Source organism: Chiloscyllium punctatum, chromosome 3 (assembly GCF_047496795.1).
Source record: "Chiloscyllium punctatum isolate Juve2018m chromosome 3, sChiPun1.3, whole genome shotgun sequence".
NCBI lineage: Eukaryota > Metazoa > Chordata > Chondrichthyes > Orectolobiformes > Hemiscylliidae > Chiloscyllium > Chiloscyllium punctatum.
The window spans coordinates 81,157,676-81,174,792 of record NC_092741.1 but is presented as its reverse complement, the minus strand read 5'-3'; the positions used below and the strand labels follow the sequence as shown (position 1 = coordinate 81,174,792).

The 17,117-nt window shown below is 42.8% G+C and overlaps 1 protein-coding gene across 1 annotated transcript in view; it reads right to left on the bottom strand.

The window, feature by feature from the left end:
* Positions 1-17,117, bottom strand: part of rfx6 (regulatory factor X, 6) — an 89,359-nt gene that overhangs the window by 24,674 nt on the left and 47,568 nt on the right. Inside the window, exons 14-16 of the mRNA XM_072555793.1 lie at positions 16,968-17,085; positions 13,086-13,208; positions 2,003-2,209 (exon numbers count right to left, since the gene is read on the bottom strand). Of these exons, the coding sequence (XP_072411894.1) occupies positions 2,003-2,209; positions 13,086-13,208; positions 16,968-17,085 (448 nt within the window). The remainder of the gene's footprint in view (positions 1-2,002; positions 2,210-13,085; positions 13,209-16,967; positions 17,086-17,117) is intronic.

Below are 17,117 nucleotides of genomic sequence, written 5' to 3'. Positions count from 1 at the left end.
TGTTTGTCTCAGATACGTACCGTGATGATTTGAAGAGGTTGGCATGTGTGAGATGCCAATATCCAAGGACATGAGGTGCATTTGCCCTTTACAAATGGGAACAAGCAAAACTGACAAATAGGTTTCAAGGTTGAAATGTGACTTCATCTATTTTGAACCTATAATAATAGAACAGCTTTAAATGATGGAAATCTAGAAACAGTGCAATATCACACTTTAGGATTGTAATGCTAGGAATGCACTTTGGATTTACCAGAATGAAAACTGGATTATATATTATGAGGAGAGATTTCCAAGAATTTAGAAGGTTAATATATGATTTTAGTCAAAATATTAAGAAGGGGCAGGGTTTATATTATTTACATATAATCACACTTTTCTTTATAATAAATGAGGTTCACTTCCAGAAGATAAACAAAATGCCTAATAATGCCTAAAATAGTATTACTATATTTAACTACCTGAAAAGGATAGTAGCCCCTCTTGACCTCTTATAGATTTCCTTCCAAACAAATCTATTTTATATGTTCTGAAGACATTAAGTTTGATGTCACATTGGTTCCATCCTCTGTCGACACCACACACAGTCTGAGAGTGGGGAAAGCAAGTTCTACTCATGTTCAGAGGTAGAAGATGTATCTGTTCCAGCATCCTGAGGCCCAAATGGTATGCCTAATCAGATGTCATTGCATTTATTACTTTCATGTTATCTAACAAGTGTCTCTTCCACTAATACTCTACAAAGATGAATTGTCCCCCACAAATTACTAGATAGATTCTACGAGTTGGTTAGCTCTGTTGGCTAGAAGGCTGGTTTGCAATGCAGAGCCATGTCAACAGTGCTGGTTCGATTTCCACACTGGCTGAGGTTGCTATGAAGGTACCACCTTTCAATTTCTCCCCTTGCTTGAGGTGTGGTCACCCTCAGGGTTAAAGCACGTCCAGTCATCTCCCTCTAATGAGAAAGCCTCCTATAGTCCTCTCAGACTGTGGTGACTTTACTAGCCAGGTTCAAGACAAAGGAGATTTTGCGTGGTAGCAAACAGCCTCAAATCAACCTTTATCCTGTACAACACACTGGGAGAGGTGGCAAGTAGCAGGAATAGTTATTTGGAACAATACCACAAAATCTAGTTGAATCCATTAAACAGTTTAGCCAAGAGTTGAGTTAAAACCAGTTGAAGAGATTGTCATCATCCTAATCTCTCCAACTTCCATTCACTCATGATGAAACTGCTCTCTGACATACGTTAGCATCTATTTATCCATTATTTTGATTTTCTATCCTTGTTTTTAAAGCCCTCCATAGACTTTCTGCAAATTTGCAATCCTCAGGTATATCCACTAATTTTAATTTCTCCTCCATTGGTAACCCTACTTTGAATTGCCTCAGCTCTGAACTTGCCTCTCTAATTCTCTCTGCATCTCTTTCTTCTTTTCAGATATTCCTTAAAACCAATGTCTCTGACCAAGGTTCTGAACATCTGATGCCTTATCTGGCTGAGTGTCAAAATGTGCTTTTCTATTAAGGCATCTTGCAGCATTTAATTGTATTAAAAGCTTTATAGATAGTTGTTGATAAAATAGTTACTCGTTAATAGGCTGAATGAGTTTCAACACTTACTGATCCAGATTTTGATACAGAATTTTTTTTTGTTCAACATTTTCTAAATGTATAAAAGATACAAAAGAATTTTGACAATAGAACATCTTTCATTGATAATTCTTTTGTTCAGATTCATCAACATGTATTTTCAAAGAAAGTGAACAGAAATTGCTAGACTTGTATCAGGAGTCTATGTGCATCTTTAATGATTTTTTTTCAAATTTCTACCATTAGGCAAGCTTAGTTTGTATTTGGTTTGGTGCATGCATTTTTTTGTGGGTTATTTAAAAGAACAAAAGAAACCTAGTTCAAAGCAGAACGCTGTATATCATTTATAACAAAAGCTGATCTAAATCACACAGCAGCACCGAAAAAATAGCAGGGCTACTTTCTTACCTGCCATTTGAAGAGGGTCATTTTCAGCATTTGGGAATGGAGTCACACTAGTAGCTAAGTTGTGTTGGCTTGCTGCTAGAGATGGATATGTCTGTGATGCCAAAGATTCATTTTTTACCATAGCATCGTTAGAAAGCAATGTGTTTTTGTTACGATTTGCAAGAAAACAGGAGCTTGGTGACGCTGTGAATGTTGCTTTACTAGCATCTGTAAAAGACAAACAGAAAAACAGTTAATAATTGGCTTCTTGTGCCTTAAACCATCACCATCAGAAACCTTGTTCTCAACTTCAAGTTATTCTGCAGTGCTTCTCTTTTCTGCTGTAATAGGCTTTGTTGTACTAACTTTATAATCTGCACAACTGATAACTACTTTTTCTGTTTCTCTTTTTTTGAATTCTACTTTAGTACCCTTCTGCTGGATTTCAGAACCACATTGCCCTCCTTCTCCCCCTCTTCCTTCATATGGAGTTATCCTACACAATTCAATGCACTTTGTGCCATTTTCCTGTAGAAGGAAAAAGAGAGAAAATGTAAGTTTTGCGGGACATCAAAACACCTCATATACTGCCACACAGTCCCACGCACATCAACACTTCAATAACTAAATACTGTAAGTTGTTAAAATGAAAATGGAGCTTATAAATTGTGGGCGGCACGGTGGCACAGTGGTTAGCACTGCTGCCTCACAGCGCCGGAGACCCGGGTTCAATTCCCGCCTCAGGCGACTGACTGTGTGGAGTTTGCACGTTCTCCCCGTGTCTGCGTGGGTTTCCTCCGGGTGCTCCGGTTTCCTCCCACAATCCAAAAATGTGCAGGTCAGGTGAATTGGCTATGCTAAATTGCCCGTAGTGTTAGGTAAGGGGTACATGTAGGGGTATGGGTGGGTTGCGCTTCGGCGGGGCGGTGTGGACTTGTTGGGCCAAAGGGCCTGTTTCCACACTGTAAGTAATCTAATCTAATCTAATCTAAATTCCTCCTCAAACAGTAATATGAAGTTAGAAATTTATATTTCTTAATCAATTGGCATTCACAAGTGACTAAACAAAGAATAAACAAAACTATCATGAACTAGCACAAATATATTGAAGATCAGCTGGTGTATGGGAAAAGGACTCACATTTTTGGATCATTGGAATCTCTTTTGGGGTAGAAGTGACCTGTACAAGATTGCATCTGAATTGCAAGAGGACTAACATACTGGCAGGGAGGTTTGCTAAAGCTACTCTGGAGGATTTAAACTATTAAGGAGGGGGGATGGTACCCAGGGAGATAGCGAGGAAAGAGATCAATCACAGACTGGTACAGTTGAGAAAAGAAGTGAGTCAAACAGTCAGGGCAAGCAGGGACAAAGCAGAGAACAAGGTAGGACTGATAAATTAACTGCATTTATTTCAATGCAAGGGGCCTAACAGGGAAGGCAGATGAACTCAGGGCATGGTTAGGAACATGGGAATGGGATATCATAGCAATTACAGAAACGTGGCTCAGGGATGGACAAGACTGGCAGCTTAATGTTCCAGGATACAAATGCTACAGGAAGGACAGCAAGGGAGGCAAGAGAGGAGGGGAGTGGCATTTTTTGATAAGGAATAGCGTTACAGTTGTAATGAGGGAGGATATTCCTGAAAATGCATCCAGGGAAGTTATTTGGGTGGAACTGAGAAATAAGAAAGGGATGATCACCTTATTGGAATTGTATTATAGAACCCCTAATAGTCAAAGAAAATTGAGAAACAGATTTGTAAGGAGATCTCAATTATCTATAAGAATAATAGGGTGGCTATGGCAGGGGATTTTAACTTTCCAAACATAGACTGGGACTGCCATCGTGTCAAGGGTTAGATGGAGAGGAATTTCTTAAGTATGTACAAGAAAAATTTCTGATTCAATATGTGGATGGGAAGCCTTCAGAAATGAGATAACAAGAGTCCAGAGACAGTACATGCCTGTTAGGGTGAAAGGAAAGGCTGGTAGGTATAGGGAATGCTGGATGACTGAAGAAGTATTTGAGGGTTTGGTTAAGAAAAAGAAGGAAGCATGTATCAGGTATCGACAAGAGAGATCGAGTGAATCCTTAGAAGAGTATAAAGTCAGTAGGAGTATACCTAAGAGGGAAATCAGGAGGGCAAAAAGGGGACATGAGATAGCTTTGGCAAACAGAATTAAGGAGAATCCAAAAGGTTTTTACAAATACATTAAGGACAAAAGGGAAGAGAATAAGGCCCCTCCAAGATCAGCAATGCAGCCTTTGAGTGGAGGCACAGGAGATGGGTGAGATACTAAACAAGTATGTTGCATCAGTATTTACTGTGAACAAGGACATGGAAGATATAGAATGTAGGGAAATAGATGGTGACATCTTGAAAAATGTCCATATTACAGAGGAGGAAGTGCTAGATGCCTTGAATCACGAAAAAATGGATAAATCCCAGGACCTGATCAGGTGGATCCTAGAACTCTGTGGGAAGCTAGAGAAGTGATTGCTGGGCTCCTTGCTGAGATATTTGTATCATCGATAGTCACAGGTGAGGTGCTGGAAGACTGGAGGTTGGCTAACGTGGTGCTATTGTTTAAGAAGGGTGATAAGGACAAGCCAGGGAACTACTGACCAGTGAGCCTGACCTCGGTGGTGGGCAAATTGTTGGATGGAATCATGAGGGACAGGATATATGTGTATTTGGAAAAGTAAGGACTAATTAGGGATAGTCAACATGACTTAATGCATGGGAAATCATGTCTCACAAACTTGATTGAGTTTTTTGAAAAAAGTAACAAAGAGGATTGATGAGGGCAGAACGGTGAACATGATCTATATGGACTTCAGTAAAAGTTCGACAAGGTTCCCCATGGGAGATTGATTAGCATGGTTAGATCTCATGGAATACAGGGAGAACTAGCCATTTGGGTACAGAACTGGCTCAAAGGTAGAAGACAGAGAGTGGTGATGGAGGGTTGCTTATAAGATTGGAGGCCTGTGACCAGTGGAGTGCCACAAGGATCGGTGCTGGGTCCAGTACTTTTCATCATTTATATAAATGATTTGGATGCGAGCATAAGAGGTATAGTTAGTAAGTTTGCAGATGACACCAAAATTGGAGGCGTAGTGGATAGCGAAGAAGGTTACCTCAGATTACAACAGAATCTTGATCAGATGGGCCAATGGGCTGAGAAGTAGCAGATGGAGTTTAAATTAGATAAATGTGAGGTGCTGCATTTGGGAAGCAAATCTTAGCAGGACTTATACACTTGATGGTAAGGTCCTCAGGACTGTTGCTGAACAAAGAGACCTTGGAGGTGCAAGTTCATAGCTCCTTGAAAGAGAAGTCACAGGTAGATAGGATAGTGAAGAAGGCGTTTGGTATTCTTTCCTTTATTGGTCAGAGTATTGAGTACAGGAGTTAGGAGGTCATGTTGCAGCTGTACTGGACATTGGTTAGACCTTTTTTGGAATATTGCTTGCAATTCTGGTCTCTGTCCTATCGAAACTTGAAAGGGTTCAGAAAAGATTTACAAGGATGTTGCCAGGTTTGGAGGATTTGAGCTATTGAGAGGTTGAATAGGCTGGGTCTGTTTTCCCTGGAGCGTCAGAGGCTGAGGACTGACCTTATAGAGATTTATAAAATCACGAGGGGCATGGATGGGATAAATAGACTAGGTCATTTTGCTGAGGTGGGGAATCCAGAACGAGAGGGCATAGGTTTAGGGTGAGTGGGGAAACCTTTTCACTCAAAGGGTGGTCCATGTATGGAATGAGCTGCCAGAGGAAGTGCTGGAGGCTAGTACGATTGCAACATTTAAAAGGCAACTGGATGGGTATATGAATAGAAAGGGTTTGGAGGGATATGGGCCAGGTGCTGGCAGGTCGGACTAGATTAGGTTGGGATATCTGGTCAGCGTGGACAAGTTGGACCAAAGGGTCTGTTTCAGTGCTGTACATCTCTACGACTCCAACTCTGTGACTCTTCTCGAAATTCAGATAAAAGTTTGAATGTAGGCTGATTGGAAAAGAAAGCAACATCAATGTGAAGAAAATAATTTTTCTTTTCAAGGTGATGAGGCCCTATATGAAAGGTATGGCGGATGCTAAATCAACTGATGTTCTTCAAAACAAAATTGAATAATTATTTGACAAGCACTTCTCATGACTGCTTGCTTGTGATGGCCCTAACTGCAACTGACAGGACTGACTGTTGTCTACTCCCTGAACTGTAGTCAGACCTCTGACTGTGATGTGCCCAAGTGGGGTGACTGACAAAGGCTAAGACCTGGCCTCTGTACAAAGTGTGTCCGCAACTGACAGTACCAGAATCCCTTGTCCATCAGTGGCAATCCTAGACTTGAAGACTACTCTAATTACTTTCTGACAAGCCCACTTTGTTGAATAAAGTCACAGTGTGTTTGTCACACAGGTAGCTGGCAAGTGCTGTAACTGTTTGATTGACATCTTGGTGTGCTGAAAAGAAAACTGCATTCCCCTCCCCACCCCACCGCCCCCACCCCCACCAGCCCCAGATATAAAGCCCTATTCAGAATCAAGACAACCAGCCGGTCTGTTAACTTATGCAAAACAGCATGTCAATACAGCACTTCTGATAGCTTTTTCTCTGTCTGGAGCACCAACACAGTGAGAGGCATGGCACAGCAAGACATGGAATGGGTATTGTGAGCATGTGGGTAGGTCCTGAGTTCACAAACACTAAGAGAGCAAGTGAGCTGTCATGAGCTACAGCCTGGTCCAACCTGTGAACTGAGTGCCTGTCTTTAGTAAACCAAGTGTCCTTGCAGTAACCTTTCAATGCTTGTTGCAGACATGCCCTCAAATGTTGGTCTAAGCATCCTGAAAGTGGATTGAACTTCAAGATGAGTTTCCACTGACCTCTCACATGATTCCACCAAGGTTTTGTGCCAAATCGCATTGTTCAGGTTTCTACAAGTTTCAATATGCAGCCCAGTATATCTGCTGTGTCAATTGCATACATGATAATTTGACTAGACTTGTATTTCAGACAATAATCTGACTGCTTTAGTGTTGCCCATTATCAAAGCACTGCATATTCATCCTACACTTAAAATGGCATTAATTATACATCTAGTGTGGATATTCTGAGAATGAAGAAAATAATTTCTGAACGGCATTACAGTCGGTTCTGATATGACATGATATTTCCATTCTTGTGCAATCTTATATTTTAAGAAAATCGCGCAATAGCCTCATCATTTAAACTAATGGGGCCAGAATCGCATTACAGCCCAATACAAGCAAGGAAAGTTCACATTCTACAAATTACTATCTAAATTCTTCAATCATATCGAAACCAATTTGCATTGAAGAAACATGTATTACAGGAGAACCAACTGTACTTAGATGTCATGAATGGGGTCTCCTCAAGATTTACTTCAAGCAGTGATCCATCAAAGGTCTGCATCATAAACTAATGCATGATATCCCTAATGACAGGCTGTAAAGTCAGGGCATGAAAGGTGTTGGGAAATCTTTATATTACTCATCCACAGGATGGGAGTGTTGCTAGCTATGCCAGCATTTATTGGTGCCTTTAGGAGTTAACTTTATTGCTGTGGGTCTGGAGTCACACACAGGTCAGTACGGCAGATTTCCTTCCCTAAAGGACACTCATGAACCAGTTGGGCTTTTTTTCCTCAGTAACTGGCAATGGTTTCAACCTCTTCATCAGACTTTTTCTTCCAGGTTTTTTTGAATTCAAGTTCCACCATCTGGCATGGTGGGTTTCAAACCTAGGTCCCAAGAACATTAACATGAGTCTCTGGATAAAGAATCTAGCAATAAAAACACCAGGCCATCAACTCTTCCTGGTAAAAACAATGACTGCAGAAGCTGGAAACCAGATTCTGGGTTAGTGGTGCTGGAAGAGCACAGCAGTTCAGGCAGCATCCAAGGAGCAGCGAAATCGACGTTTTGGGCAAAAGTCCTTCATCAGGAGTAAAGGCAGTGAGCCTGAAGTGTGGAGAGATAAGCTCGAGGAGGATGGGGTTGGGGAGAAAGTAGCATAGAGTACAATGGGTGAGTGGGAGAGAGGATGAAGGTGATAGGTCAGGGAGGAGAGGGTGGAGTGGATAGGTGGAAAAGGAGATAGGCAGGTAGGACAAGTCCAGACAAGTCATGGGGACAGTGCTGAGCTGGAAGATTGCAACTAGGGTGAGGTGGGGGAAGGGGAAATGAGGAAACTGTTGAAGTCCACATTGATGCCCTGGGGTTGAAGTGTTCCGAGGCGGAAGATGAGGCGTTCTTCCTCCAGGCGTCTGGTGGTGAGGGAGCAGCGGTGAAGGAGGCCCAGGAACTCCATGTCCTCAGCAGAGTGGGAGGGGGAGTTGAAATGTTGGGCCATGGGGTGGTTTGGTTGATTGGTGCGGGTGTCTCGGAGATGTTCCCTAAAGCGCTCTGCTAGGAGGCGCCCAGTCTCCCCAATGTAGAGGAGACTGCGTCGGGAGCACCGGATACAATAAATGATAATAGTGGATGTGCAAGTAAAACTTTGATGGATGTGGAAGGCTCCTCTAGGGCCTTGGATAGAGGTGAGGGAGGAGGTGTGGGTGCAGGTTTTACAGTTCCTGCGGTGGCAGGGGAAAGTGCCAGGATGGGAGGGTGGGTTGTTGGGGGGCGTGGACCTGACCAGGTAGTCATGGAGGGAACAGTCCCCAACATGGCCGCTCCCACAACAACTTCTACCCCTCACAATTCCTCATGCATCACACGTGACATCACTTCTGCCCCTCACATCATCGCTGATGCCACTTGCTCAGTGACTTCCGCGACCCCTACTGCCGTCGTCACCACCACTTTCGCCCCACCAGCGCCACTCACCTGCATTCTGCTGACAGACTCCCCACAGACCCCACCGTCACTATCCCCACCTCCCAGAACCCCGAGGGGAACACTACCCCTGCTCATGACTCCACCCCCACCATCACACCCACTCCAGTTACAGGTTGAACCCCCACTCCCAGCTCTACACCAGCACCAGATCCCAGCTCCCAGCCCTGCCGAGTTTTCACCATCCCTCCAGACCTCCCCCTCACTGAGGACGAACGATCAGTCCTCAGCAAAGGACTCACCTTCATCCCCCTCCGTCCACGCATCAATGAATTTAATACACGCCGTGACGTCGAACAATTGTTCTGTTGCCTCCGCCTCCGAGCTTACTTTCACAATCAGGACTCCCGCCCACCTTCCAAGATCCCCTTCCCTCACCTCCAACATACTGCATCCACCTGGACACCCCGCACTGGCCTATTACCTGCTCTCGACCTCTTCATTTCCAACTGCCGCCGGGACATTAACCGCCTCAACCTGTCTACCCCACTCCCCCACTCCAACCTCTCACCCTCACAATGCGCAGCCCTCCAATCCCTCTACTCCAATCCCAACCTCACCATCAAGCCAGTGGATAAAGGGGGCGCAGTGGTAGTCTGGCACACTGACCTCTACACCGCTGAAGCCAAAAGCCAACTCGAGGACACCTCTTCCTACTGCCCCCTCAACCATGACCCCACCCCCCATCACCAAACCATCATCTCCCACAGGAGAGACCATCACCTCAGGAGATCTCCCACCCACAGCCTCCAACCTCATAGTCCGGGAACCCTGCACTACCTCCTTCCCAAGATCCACAAGCCTGACCACTCTGGCTGACCCATTATCTCAGCATGCTCCTGCCCCACTGAACTCATCTCTACCTACCTCGACATTGTCCTATCCCCCCTAGTCCAGGAACTCCCGACATATGTTCGAGATACCACCCACGCCCTCCACCTCCTCCAAGACTTCCGTTTCCCGACCCTCAATGCCTCATCTTCACCATGGATATCCAATCCCTCTACACCTCCATTCGCCATGACCAGGGCCTCCAAGCCCTCCGTTTTTTCCTCTCCAGACGTCCCCAACAGTACCCTTCCACCGACACTTCAGGCTCACTGCCTTTATTCCTGATGAAGGGCTTTTGCCCAAAACGTCGATTTCGCTGCTCCTTGGATGCTGCCTGAACTGCTGTGCTCTTCCAGCACCACTAATCCATCAACTCTTCCTGGCCACTCTTTGACTAGAGACTCTTAAGTGACTAGTTAAAGAGTACTTAATGACTACTCTGACATGACCTCCCCACTAAAACCATGTTGACTATTTTTGATTGATCCTTGCCTCTCTAAGTGCAGATTATTTCTGTCGCTCAGAATTGCTTCCAATAGTGTCCCCACCACCGAGCATTATACTGTTTGGCTTGTCATTTCCTGGTTTACTCCTTCCTCCATTCTTGAATGACAGCACCACATTGGCTGACCTCCAGTCCTCTGGCACCTCTCCTGTGAGAGGTATTAAAAATTAATGCCAGCACACCCGCTATTTACTCCCTTGTCTCACTCCCTGGAATTTATTCAATCCACTACCATTAGAGTTTAGCCAATGCAAGCAGAAGCCCTTACCAAGTATGTAACCTAGTAAATTTTACTGCACATAATGATGAACAAAGGACACAGAGTTGTACCGGCTTCACGAGACCTCTTCATGCCAACTGGAGCTTCGGCACCATCTTTCCCCACCCCTTCTCACATCCACCCCAATATGTTCCTTCACATCTTCTTATCCATCACTGCAATGACCTGCCAGTCAGGTCCTGTTGAGAACTAAGATTTATCTTAAGGTTGGGGCTCCACTGCTGAACACCATATTTGGACGTGGCTGTATGTTCCAGCAGTGGTCACCATTCTCAGTGTGCTGCTGGAACCTGAGAACTGCTGACCGTTGGACTGGCTACCCATGGTAGGCTGCTCCGGATTGTTAGATCACATGGAATCCAGGGTGAGCTGGAAAACTGGATACACAACTGGCTTGATGGTAGAAGCAGAGAGTAATAGTGGGAGGATGCTTGTCAGACTGGAGGCCTGTAACTAATGGAGTACCTCAGGGGTTGGTGCTGGGCCCATTACTGTTTGTTATCTGTATCAATGATTTGGATGAGAATGTACAAAGCAACCTCCAAGGGTCCCACATTTACTTTAGCTACTTCCTTTCATTTTATATATTTGTAGAAGATCTTGCTTTTTTAAAATTTCTGACCAATTTACTTTCATAATCAATTTTCTCTCTCCTTAGTATCTTTCTGGTCATCAGCTATTGGTTTCTAGCTGCTCAGGGAGTTTGGATGAAATGCAGACAATCAATAGTGGGCAGGATTAGTTAGTGATATGAATAGTTCAGTGCTTTTGCAGCTGCCGATGTAATTCCAGAATGGTATGTTGGCCCCTAGTTGCCAGAGTCAAGGATGCCACATAATGCAGGCCATTCTATAGTGGCAATTAAATAGCTACAGGTCGAGGTCCAGGCTGGTACTATTAGGAGGAAAGAGAAATGAGATCCTGCAAGCAGCCTTTAAGGAAATTGAAAAACAGAACTTCAAAGGTAGTTATTTTAATGGTAGTTAGCATAGGAATAGTAGGATAAATGCATGGCTGGAGACGTGTTGCAGGAGGGAGGGCCTGAGATTCATAACACATTAGAATCATTCTTGGAAGAGATGGGAACTGTACAAGTTGGACAGGATCAACATCCTTGTGGGAAGGTTTACTAAAGCTATTGGACTGAACTTAAAACTGGATTAGCAGGGAGCCAGGATCCTGACAAGTAGTTGAGAGGAAAGAGAGGCGAGAAAGGACCTTTTTTTGACCATTGTGTATACAAGGAATTCCTGCTTCCATTGTAACAACATCACTTTATTAGACAAACTCATCAAAGGCATCAAGGAGCCTGGAAAAACTAAAATCAGTGAGAATTGGATGGAAAGCTCTCCACTGTTTGGGATGATATCTAGTGTAAAGGAAGCTGGCTGTGTTCGTTGAAGTTCAATCATCTCAGCTTCAGGGCATTTCTGCAAGATTTGGTCAGGGGAGTATTCTAGGACAAACCCACTTCAGTTGCTTTCCTCCACCAGGAGATCTGAGGGGAGGATATTCCCTCATGACTGCATAATATTCAGCAGCATTTATGACTCCTCAGGTAGATATCTACATGCAGCAACACCTTGATAATATTCAAGTTTGGCATACAAGCCTGAAAAGTGGCACGCAACATTCAAGCCGCACAAGCACAAGGCACTGATTATCTCCAACAAGGAAGAATCCAACCACCTCTTCTTGACATTTAATGGTATCACAGTTGCTGAATCAGCTCCCTGTGGACATGTCTTGAACTCCTGCCCTCTTCACCAGAGAGCCCTTACAGACTGTTTACACACTTGCATCCAAATATAAAAGATAGGTAAAACATATATTTGTGGAATGAAAAACTGAGGCTGACTACTAATGTAAATATAGCTTGGCATGGCTGAAAAGTGGAGTCTAATTATAGGTTAAGTGTAAGCAAAAAGAAGTATTTGAGACAAGAAAAATTAGGTCATCTTATATGATGAGTCGACATACACAAACCTACATTACATGACCATGTACATAATAGGCCCAAATTCTCACAAAAGGCGACCAGCCACCATTATTATTGGATGAGACCAGTTCTAATAAGCACCTAAAAGACAGAATCAGCCTTGCAAAGCAGTCTCTAATAACACATCTGGGATTCCATTCAACATAGGCTTCTTTAAAAGGGTCATTGGGGTTATTATAAACTTATTCTAGGGGAACTGGAAACTCATCCAGCCAACTAATACATTACACCACAGACTGCAGCTTCTGAAGGAACATAGGCATCCATGATATGTCCAATGGCCACAGAAACAGAACAAGTGACTACTTCAATTTATGAGTCAGCTATCTGGAAGGGTGACTGCAATCAAAGTCTTCAGTTTATAAAGAGAATTTCCCCTACAGCTATTTACAAACATTACAATGTGGAGACATTAGTTTTCAAGATGTTCAATTAATACTACATTCAACAATTAGACTTCAGAAATCGAGCTATGATCGCACCTGGTCTTGCCCCAGCCTGTCATCTTGCAAAAGACATGATAGCTGCGAGACAACACTTGATCTACTCATTGGTAACAGAAAAGTTTTCAGATTCTCATAAAACTGGAATTATTTGGCTTCTCCATTTAAAATACCTGCATTTTTCATATATTTGTCCAGGAGATTCTGTAGCTCCTGCTCCTTGTCATTGTTAAACTGAGTCTCCATGGCCAACAGAATATATTCATCCAGCAGCATTCGAATCAGATGAAAGGAACCTAGAGAGAGGTGGAGTGAAGCAAAATTATCTCAGTTACCATCTGCTCACATTGCAGAAAAGAAGGAAACTAAAAAAAAATCATTGTTTAACTGCAAATAACCTTCTTCATTCTCAAACAATGCAGTATTTTTCTAAAAATTATGTCTGTAATCTGTTGTAAGGTTCACCTACCTCTTATTTTGTTTACTGTCCACTTCAGACTGTTTAACAACTAATTACATGAAAAGAGAACACTGGTGGAAATAGGGCAAATCTCAATGACAAAGACGGTACATATTTATACTTTGCATTTTCGTTTGTGTGGCACTCTGTTTCTGAACTATTTTTGAAACCAATGTTAGATGCCTGTTCTAACAAGGAGTCTCTGCTTCTCATTTACATCTGACAAATTACAAACAACACTTTGCAGTGAGATGTACACTGAATAATATTTTTGAAAGTGCAGTAATTGATCGATCCAATATTAGTTAACCATTCAGGAAATAGAACAGCGCTGAATCATCTCGGAAAATATTTATCTTATTCTTCAGTGGTAGTTGTTCCTCATGTTCTGCCAAGTGGCCACCATTTGGAGATGGAACCATTACCTACCCTGAGTGGCTCAGTGTGCAGACCAACAAATCCTCTCGGGGCAGAACATTCCTGCGCAGGGCAAAGATGGGGACATAACAGTTTCCAGGGGCTGAACCAGTGCCCAGGGAGAAGGTGTACTCATCAATGGAGCTCCCGTTCATTGAGCTGGAGACAGGTTTACCATCTGATTAAATACGCTGGACAGGTTCTCAAAGCTAGAAGTTCAATCAGAGCCCTTCCAGCCTCAAAGGAGTAGCCGGGTGAGCAAGGGAGTGAGCTGTTTAGGATGGAGGTATTTTCTCCAACTATGGAAAATCTTACATTTTTAAGAAATGTATCTTGAACCCAACAGGACTCCACAGGGTTGGCTTCTGCCTGCTCTTGCACCCAGACAGTGGTGGCTTCTCAGACTGCTTGGAATGCTAACAATTCATCTGCGACTGTGAGGTCACCTTAAAGAACATGAACTGGACCCTGTTCCCTGTGCAAACTCAGAAACCAATTCAGTCTCTTAATGTGCCTCAAAAGACTCTAATTGAGTTGATTCAGGCACCCAACGTGAGTGGGTGGAATTTCCATCCTCTCCTAGCCCCAAATCTGATCTCAGTAAAAAAACACAGGTGGGTCAGAGCTGGAGAATTGAGGTTGACAGGGTTATATTTAACTTCTGCCCACCTCTATTCCCAGTCAAAACTTAAATCTGTAGATCAGATTCTAGCTGATCTACAGTTAGAATCAGCTAACTCCAACCACACCAACAGATGATGTCTGTATGTGGAAGTTAGCATGTCTGTCAGGATTCTTGGTCTTATGTAATACGCGTTGACCCTTTCAGATGAAAATGGCACATACATATATAATGACACCCATTATTAAATCATTCAGCAGATACGCACAAATTTTGATTGTTTCACAATTCAACAGTTACAACATATATCATAAAAATACATTTTGAACAATAGTAAAATACACATCATGGTAGCCAATAAAAGATGTATAATTTTTTTAAAATGTTCATGGCACAGATCTCAAACATTGCTAAGAGGAGACACAGAGTCAGTACATTTTGTCTTGCACTCATCAGAAGTACAGAGCAAGAAACTGACATGGGAAAAGGACACCATTTTATATAGTATGAGAAGAGAGTGCTGATTGGTTGGAGAATCATTGGCATAAGAATGCTGCAAGAACATCTAGCTGTCAATCTTAATTCTCAATATGAGTGCAAGTCAAAAAGCTTCAACTTCTTGTCTTGGTTTAGAAATGTGTAGTTTTACTCTGTACAGCTCAATGCTACAAACACTGGGTTTCACTAAGGTAGAGCAAAATTAAAGCATCTTAAGCAGCAGAGGTGTAGATAAGGGATGCACACCCAAGTTCATCCCAAACTGTCAAACCAAGTGTCAGCCTGACAGGATATTTTGTGTCACAGTCTAGCCATTGTCAAAGCATCAGGTACACATCCTGCCCTACTGCACCACTTACCCCCACCTCCACTACCACTCCAATCCCCAAACTACTCATGCCCTCACAAAGTTTAGCACAGGACAGAGATAGCAACAGAAGTAACGAGAAGGTATGAGTCTGACATTTTGAGGTTTCCTTAGCAGCAGCTTCAATGGTGCTACAAAGTAGCACTTCACAGCATCTTAAACCTGTTCTTCTCTTCACGGATGTTCTCTGACCCACTGAGTATTCCCACCATTTGCTGTGTTTAGTCAGTAATACATTTCACTGTCATCAAATCAGGTGTATTCTAACAACACCAAAAAAGAAAAATTACATACACTAAAGTACTGAAAATCTTTGTATCAATACAATAATAAAATTGCACAAGTATACAATAGTAATCTCATGTTGTGCTTCTACTCAATCTAGAATTGATATTATCAACCGGGATAATTTTGCATGCCAGACTTTTATTTCCTTATAAATTTGCTAATCCTAATAGGATTGGCTCTCAATCCATTGGGGTACCTCTTCAGTACCAGTTGTAATGATTATTAAATTCTGGAGTTATGTTCATCAAACAGTTACTATAGCTCCAGGATTTATTTGTCATCATTCCTGAAAGTTGTAGGAAAGACAAGGCATTAACAAATTTGGGTGAGGAAAATCAAATGATCTAACTGTGTGAGAAGATATTTGTGATTTGGAGGTGCCAGCATTGGACTGGGGTATACAAAGTTAAAAATCACACAACACCAGGTTATAGTCCAACAGGTTTATTTGAAAGCACTAATCTTTTGGAGCACTGTTCTTTCATCAGGTGGTTGAAAGAGCAGCGCTCCGAAGGCTAATGCTTCCAAATAAACCTGTTGGACTATAACCTGATGTTGTGTGACTTTAAAGAAGATATTTGGTGTGATTCATTGAACTGATAATTGAGCAAGCAGCAACAATTCTACACTTGCAGCTTGAGATGTTTGAGCTTTCTATGCCAACAACCCTTCGCTTTCTGATTGCAGTCTTCCTGTCTCAGAGTAGAACATAGAACATAGAACATAGAACAATACAGCACAGAACAGGCCCTTCGGCCCACGATGTTGTGCCGAACTTCTATCCTAGATTAAGCACCCATCCATGTACCTATCCAAATGCCGCTTAAAGGTCGCCAATGAATCTGACTCTACCACTCCCTCGGGCAGCGCATTCCATGCCCCCACCACTCTCTGGGTAAAGAACCCACCCCTGACATCTCCCCTATACCTTCCACCCTTCACCTTAAATTTATGTCCCCTTGTAACACTCCGTTGTACCCGGGGAAAAAGTTTCTGACTGTCTACTCTATCTATTCCTCTGATCATCTTATAAACCTCTATCAAGTCACCCCTCATCCTTCGCCGTTCCAACGAGAAAAGGCCGAGAACTCTCAACCTATCCTCGTACGACCTACTCTCCATTCCAGGCAACATCCTGGTAAATCTTCTCTGCACCCTCTCCAAAGCTTCCACATCTTTCCTAAAGTGAGGCGACCAGAACTGCACACAGTACTCCAAATGTGGCCTAACCAAAGTCCTGTACAGCTGCAACATCACCTCACGACTCTTGAATTCAATCCCTCTGCTAGAATCATACCTCAATTAAAAAGTTTGAATATTCACTACTGTGCAGTTCATCCTAATTTCAAATATAAGTAAATATAATATTGAACTGTGTAAAAGACGAAAATGTGAATATTTACCAAAGCTTGAAGCATTGTTAAGAGTGAGATTATGCATCACTCGGGCTCCGAAAAAGCTCCATCTCAAAAGAAAATCTTGAGCTCTCTTCTTAAGGGATCTTCCATTTTGTTTACTTGGCTTTAAAAAAAATAATGAATAGTCACAACATT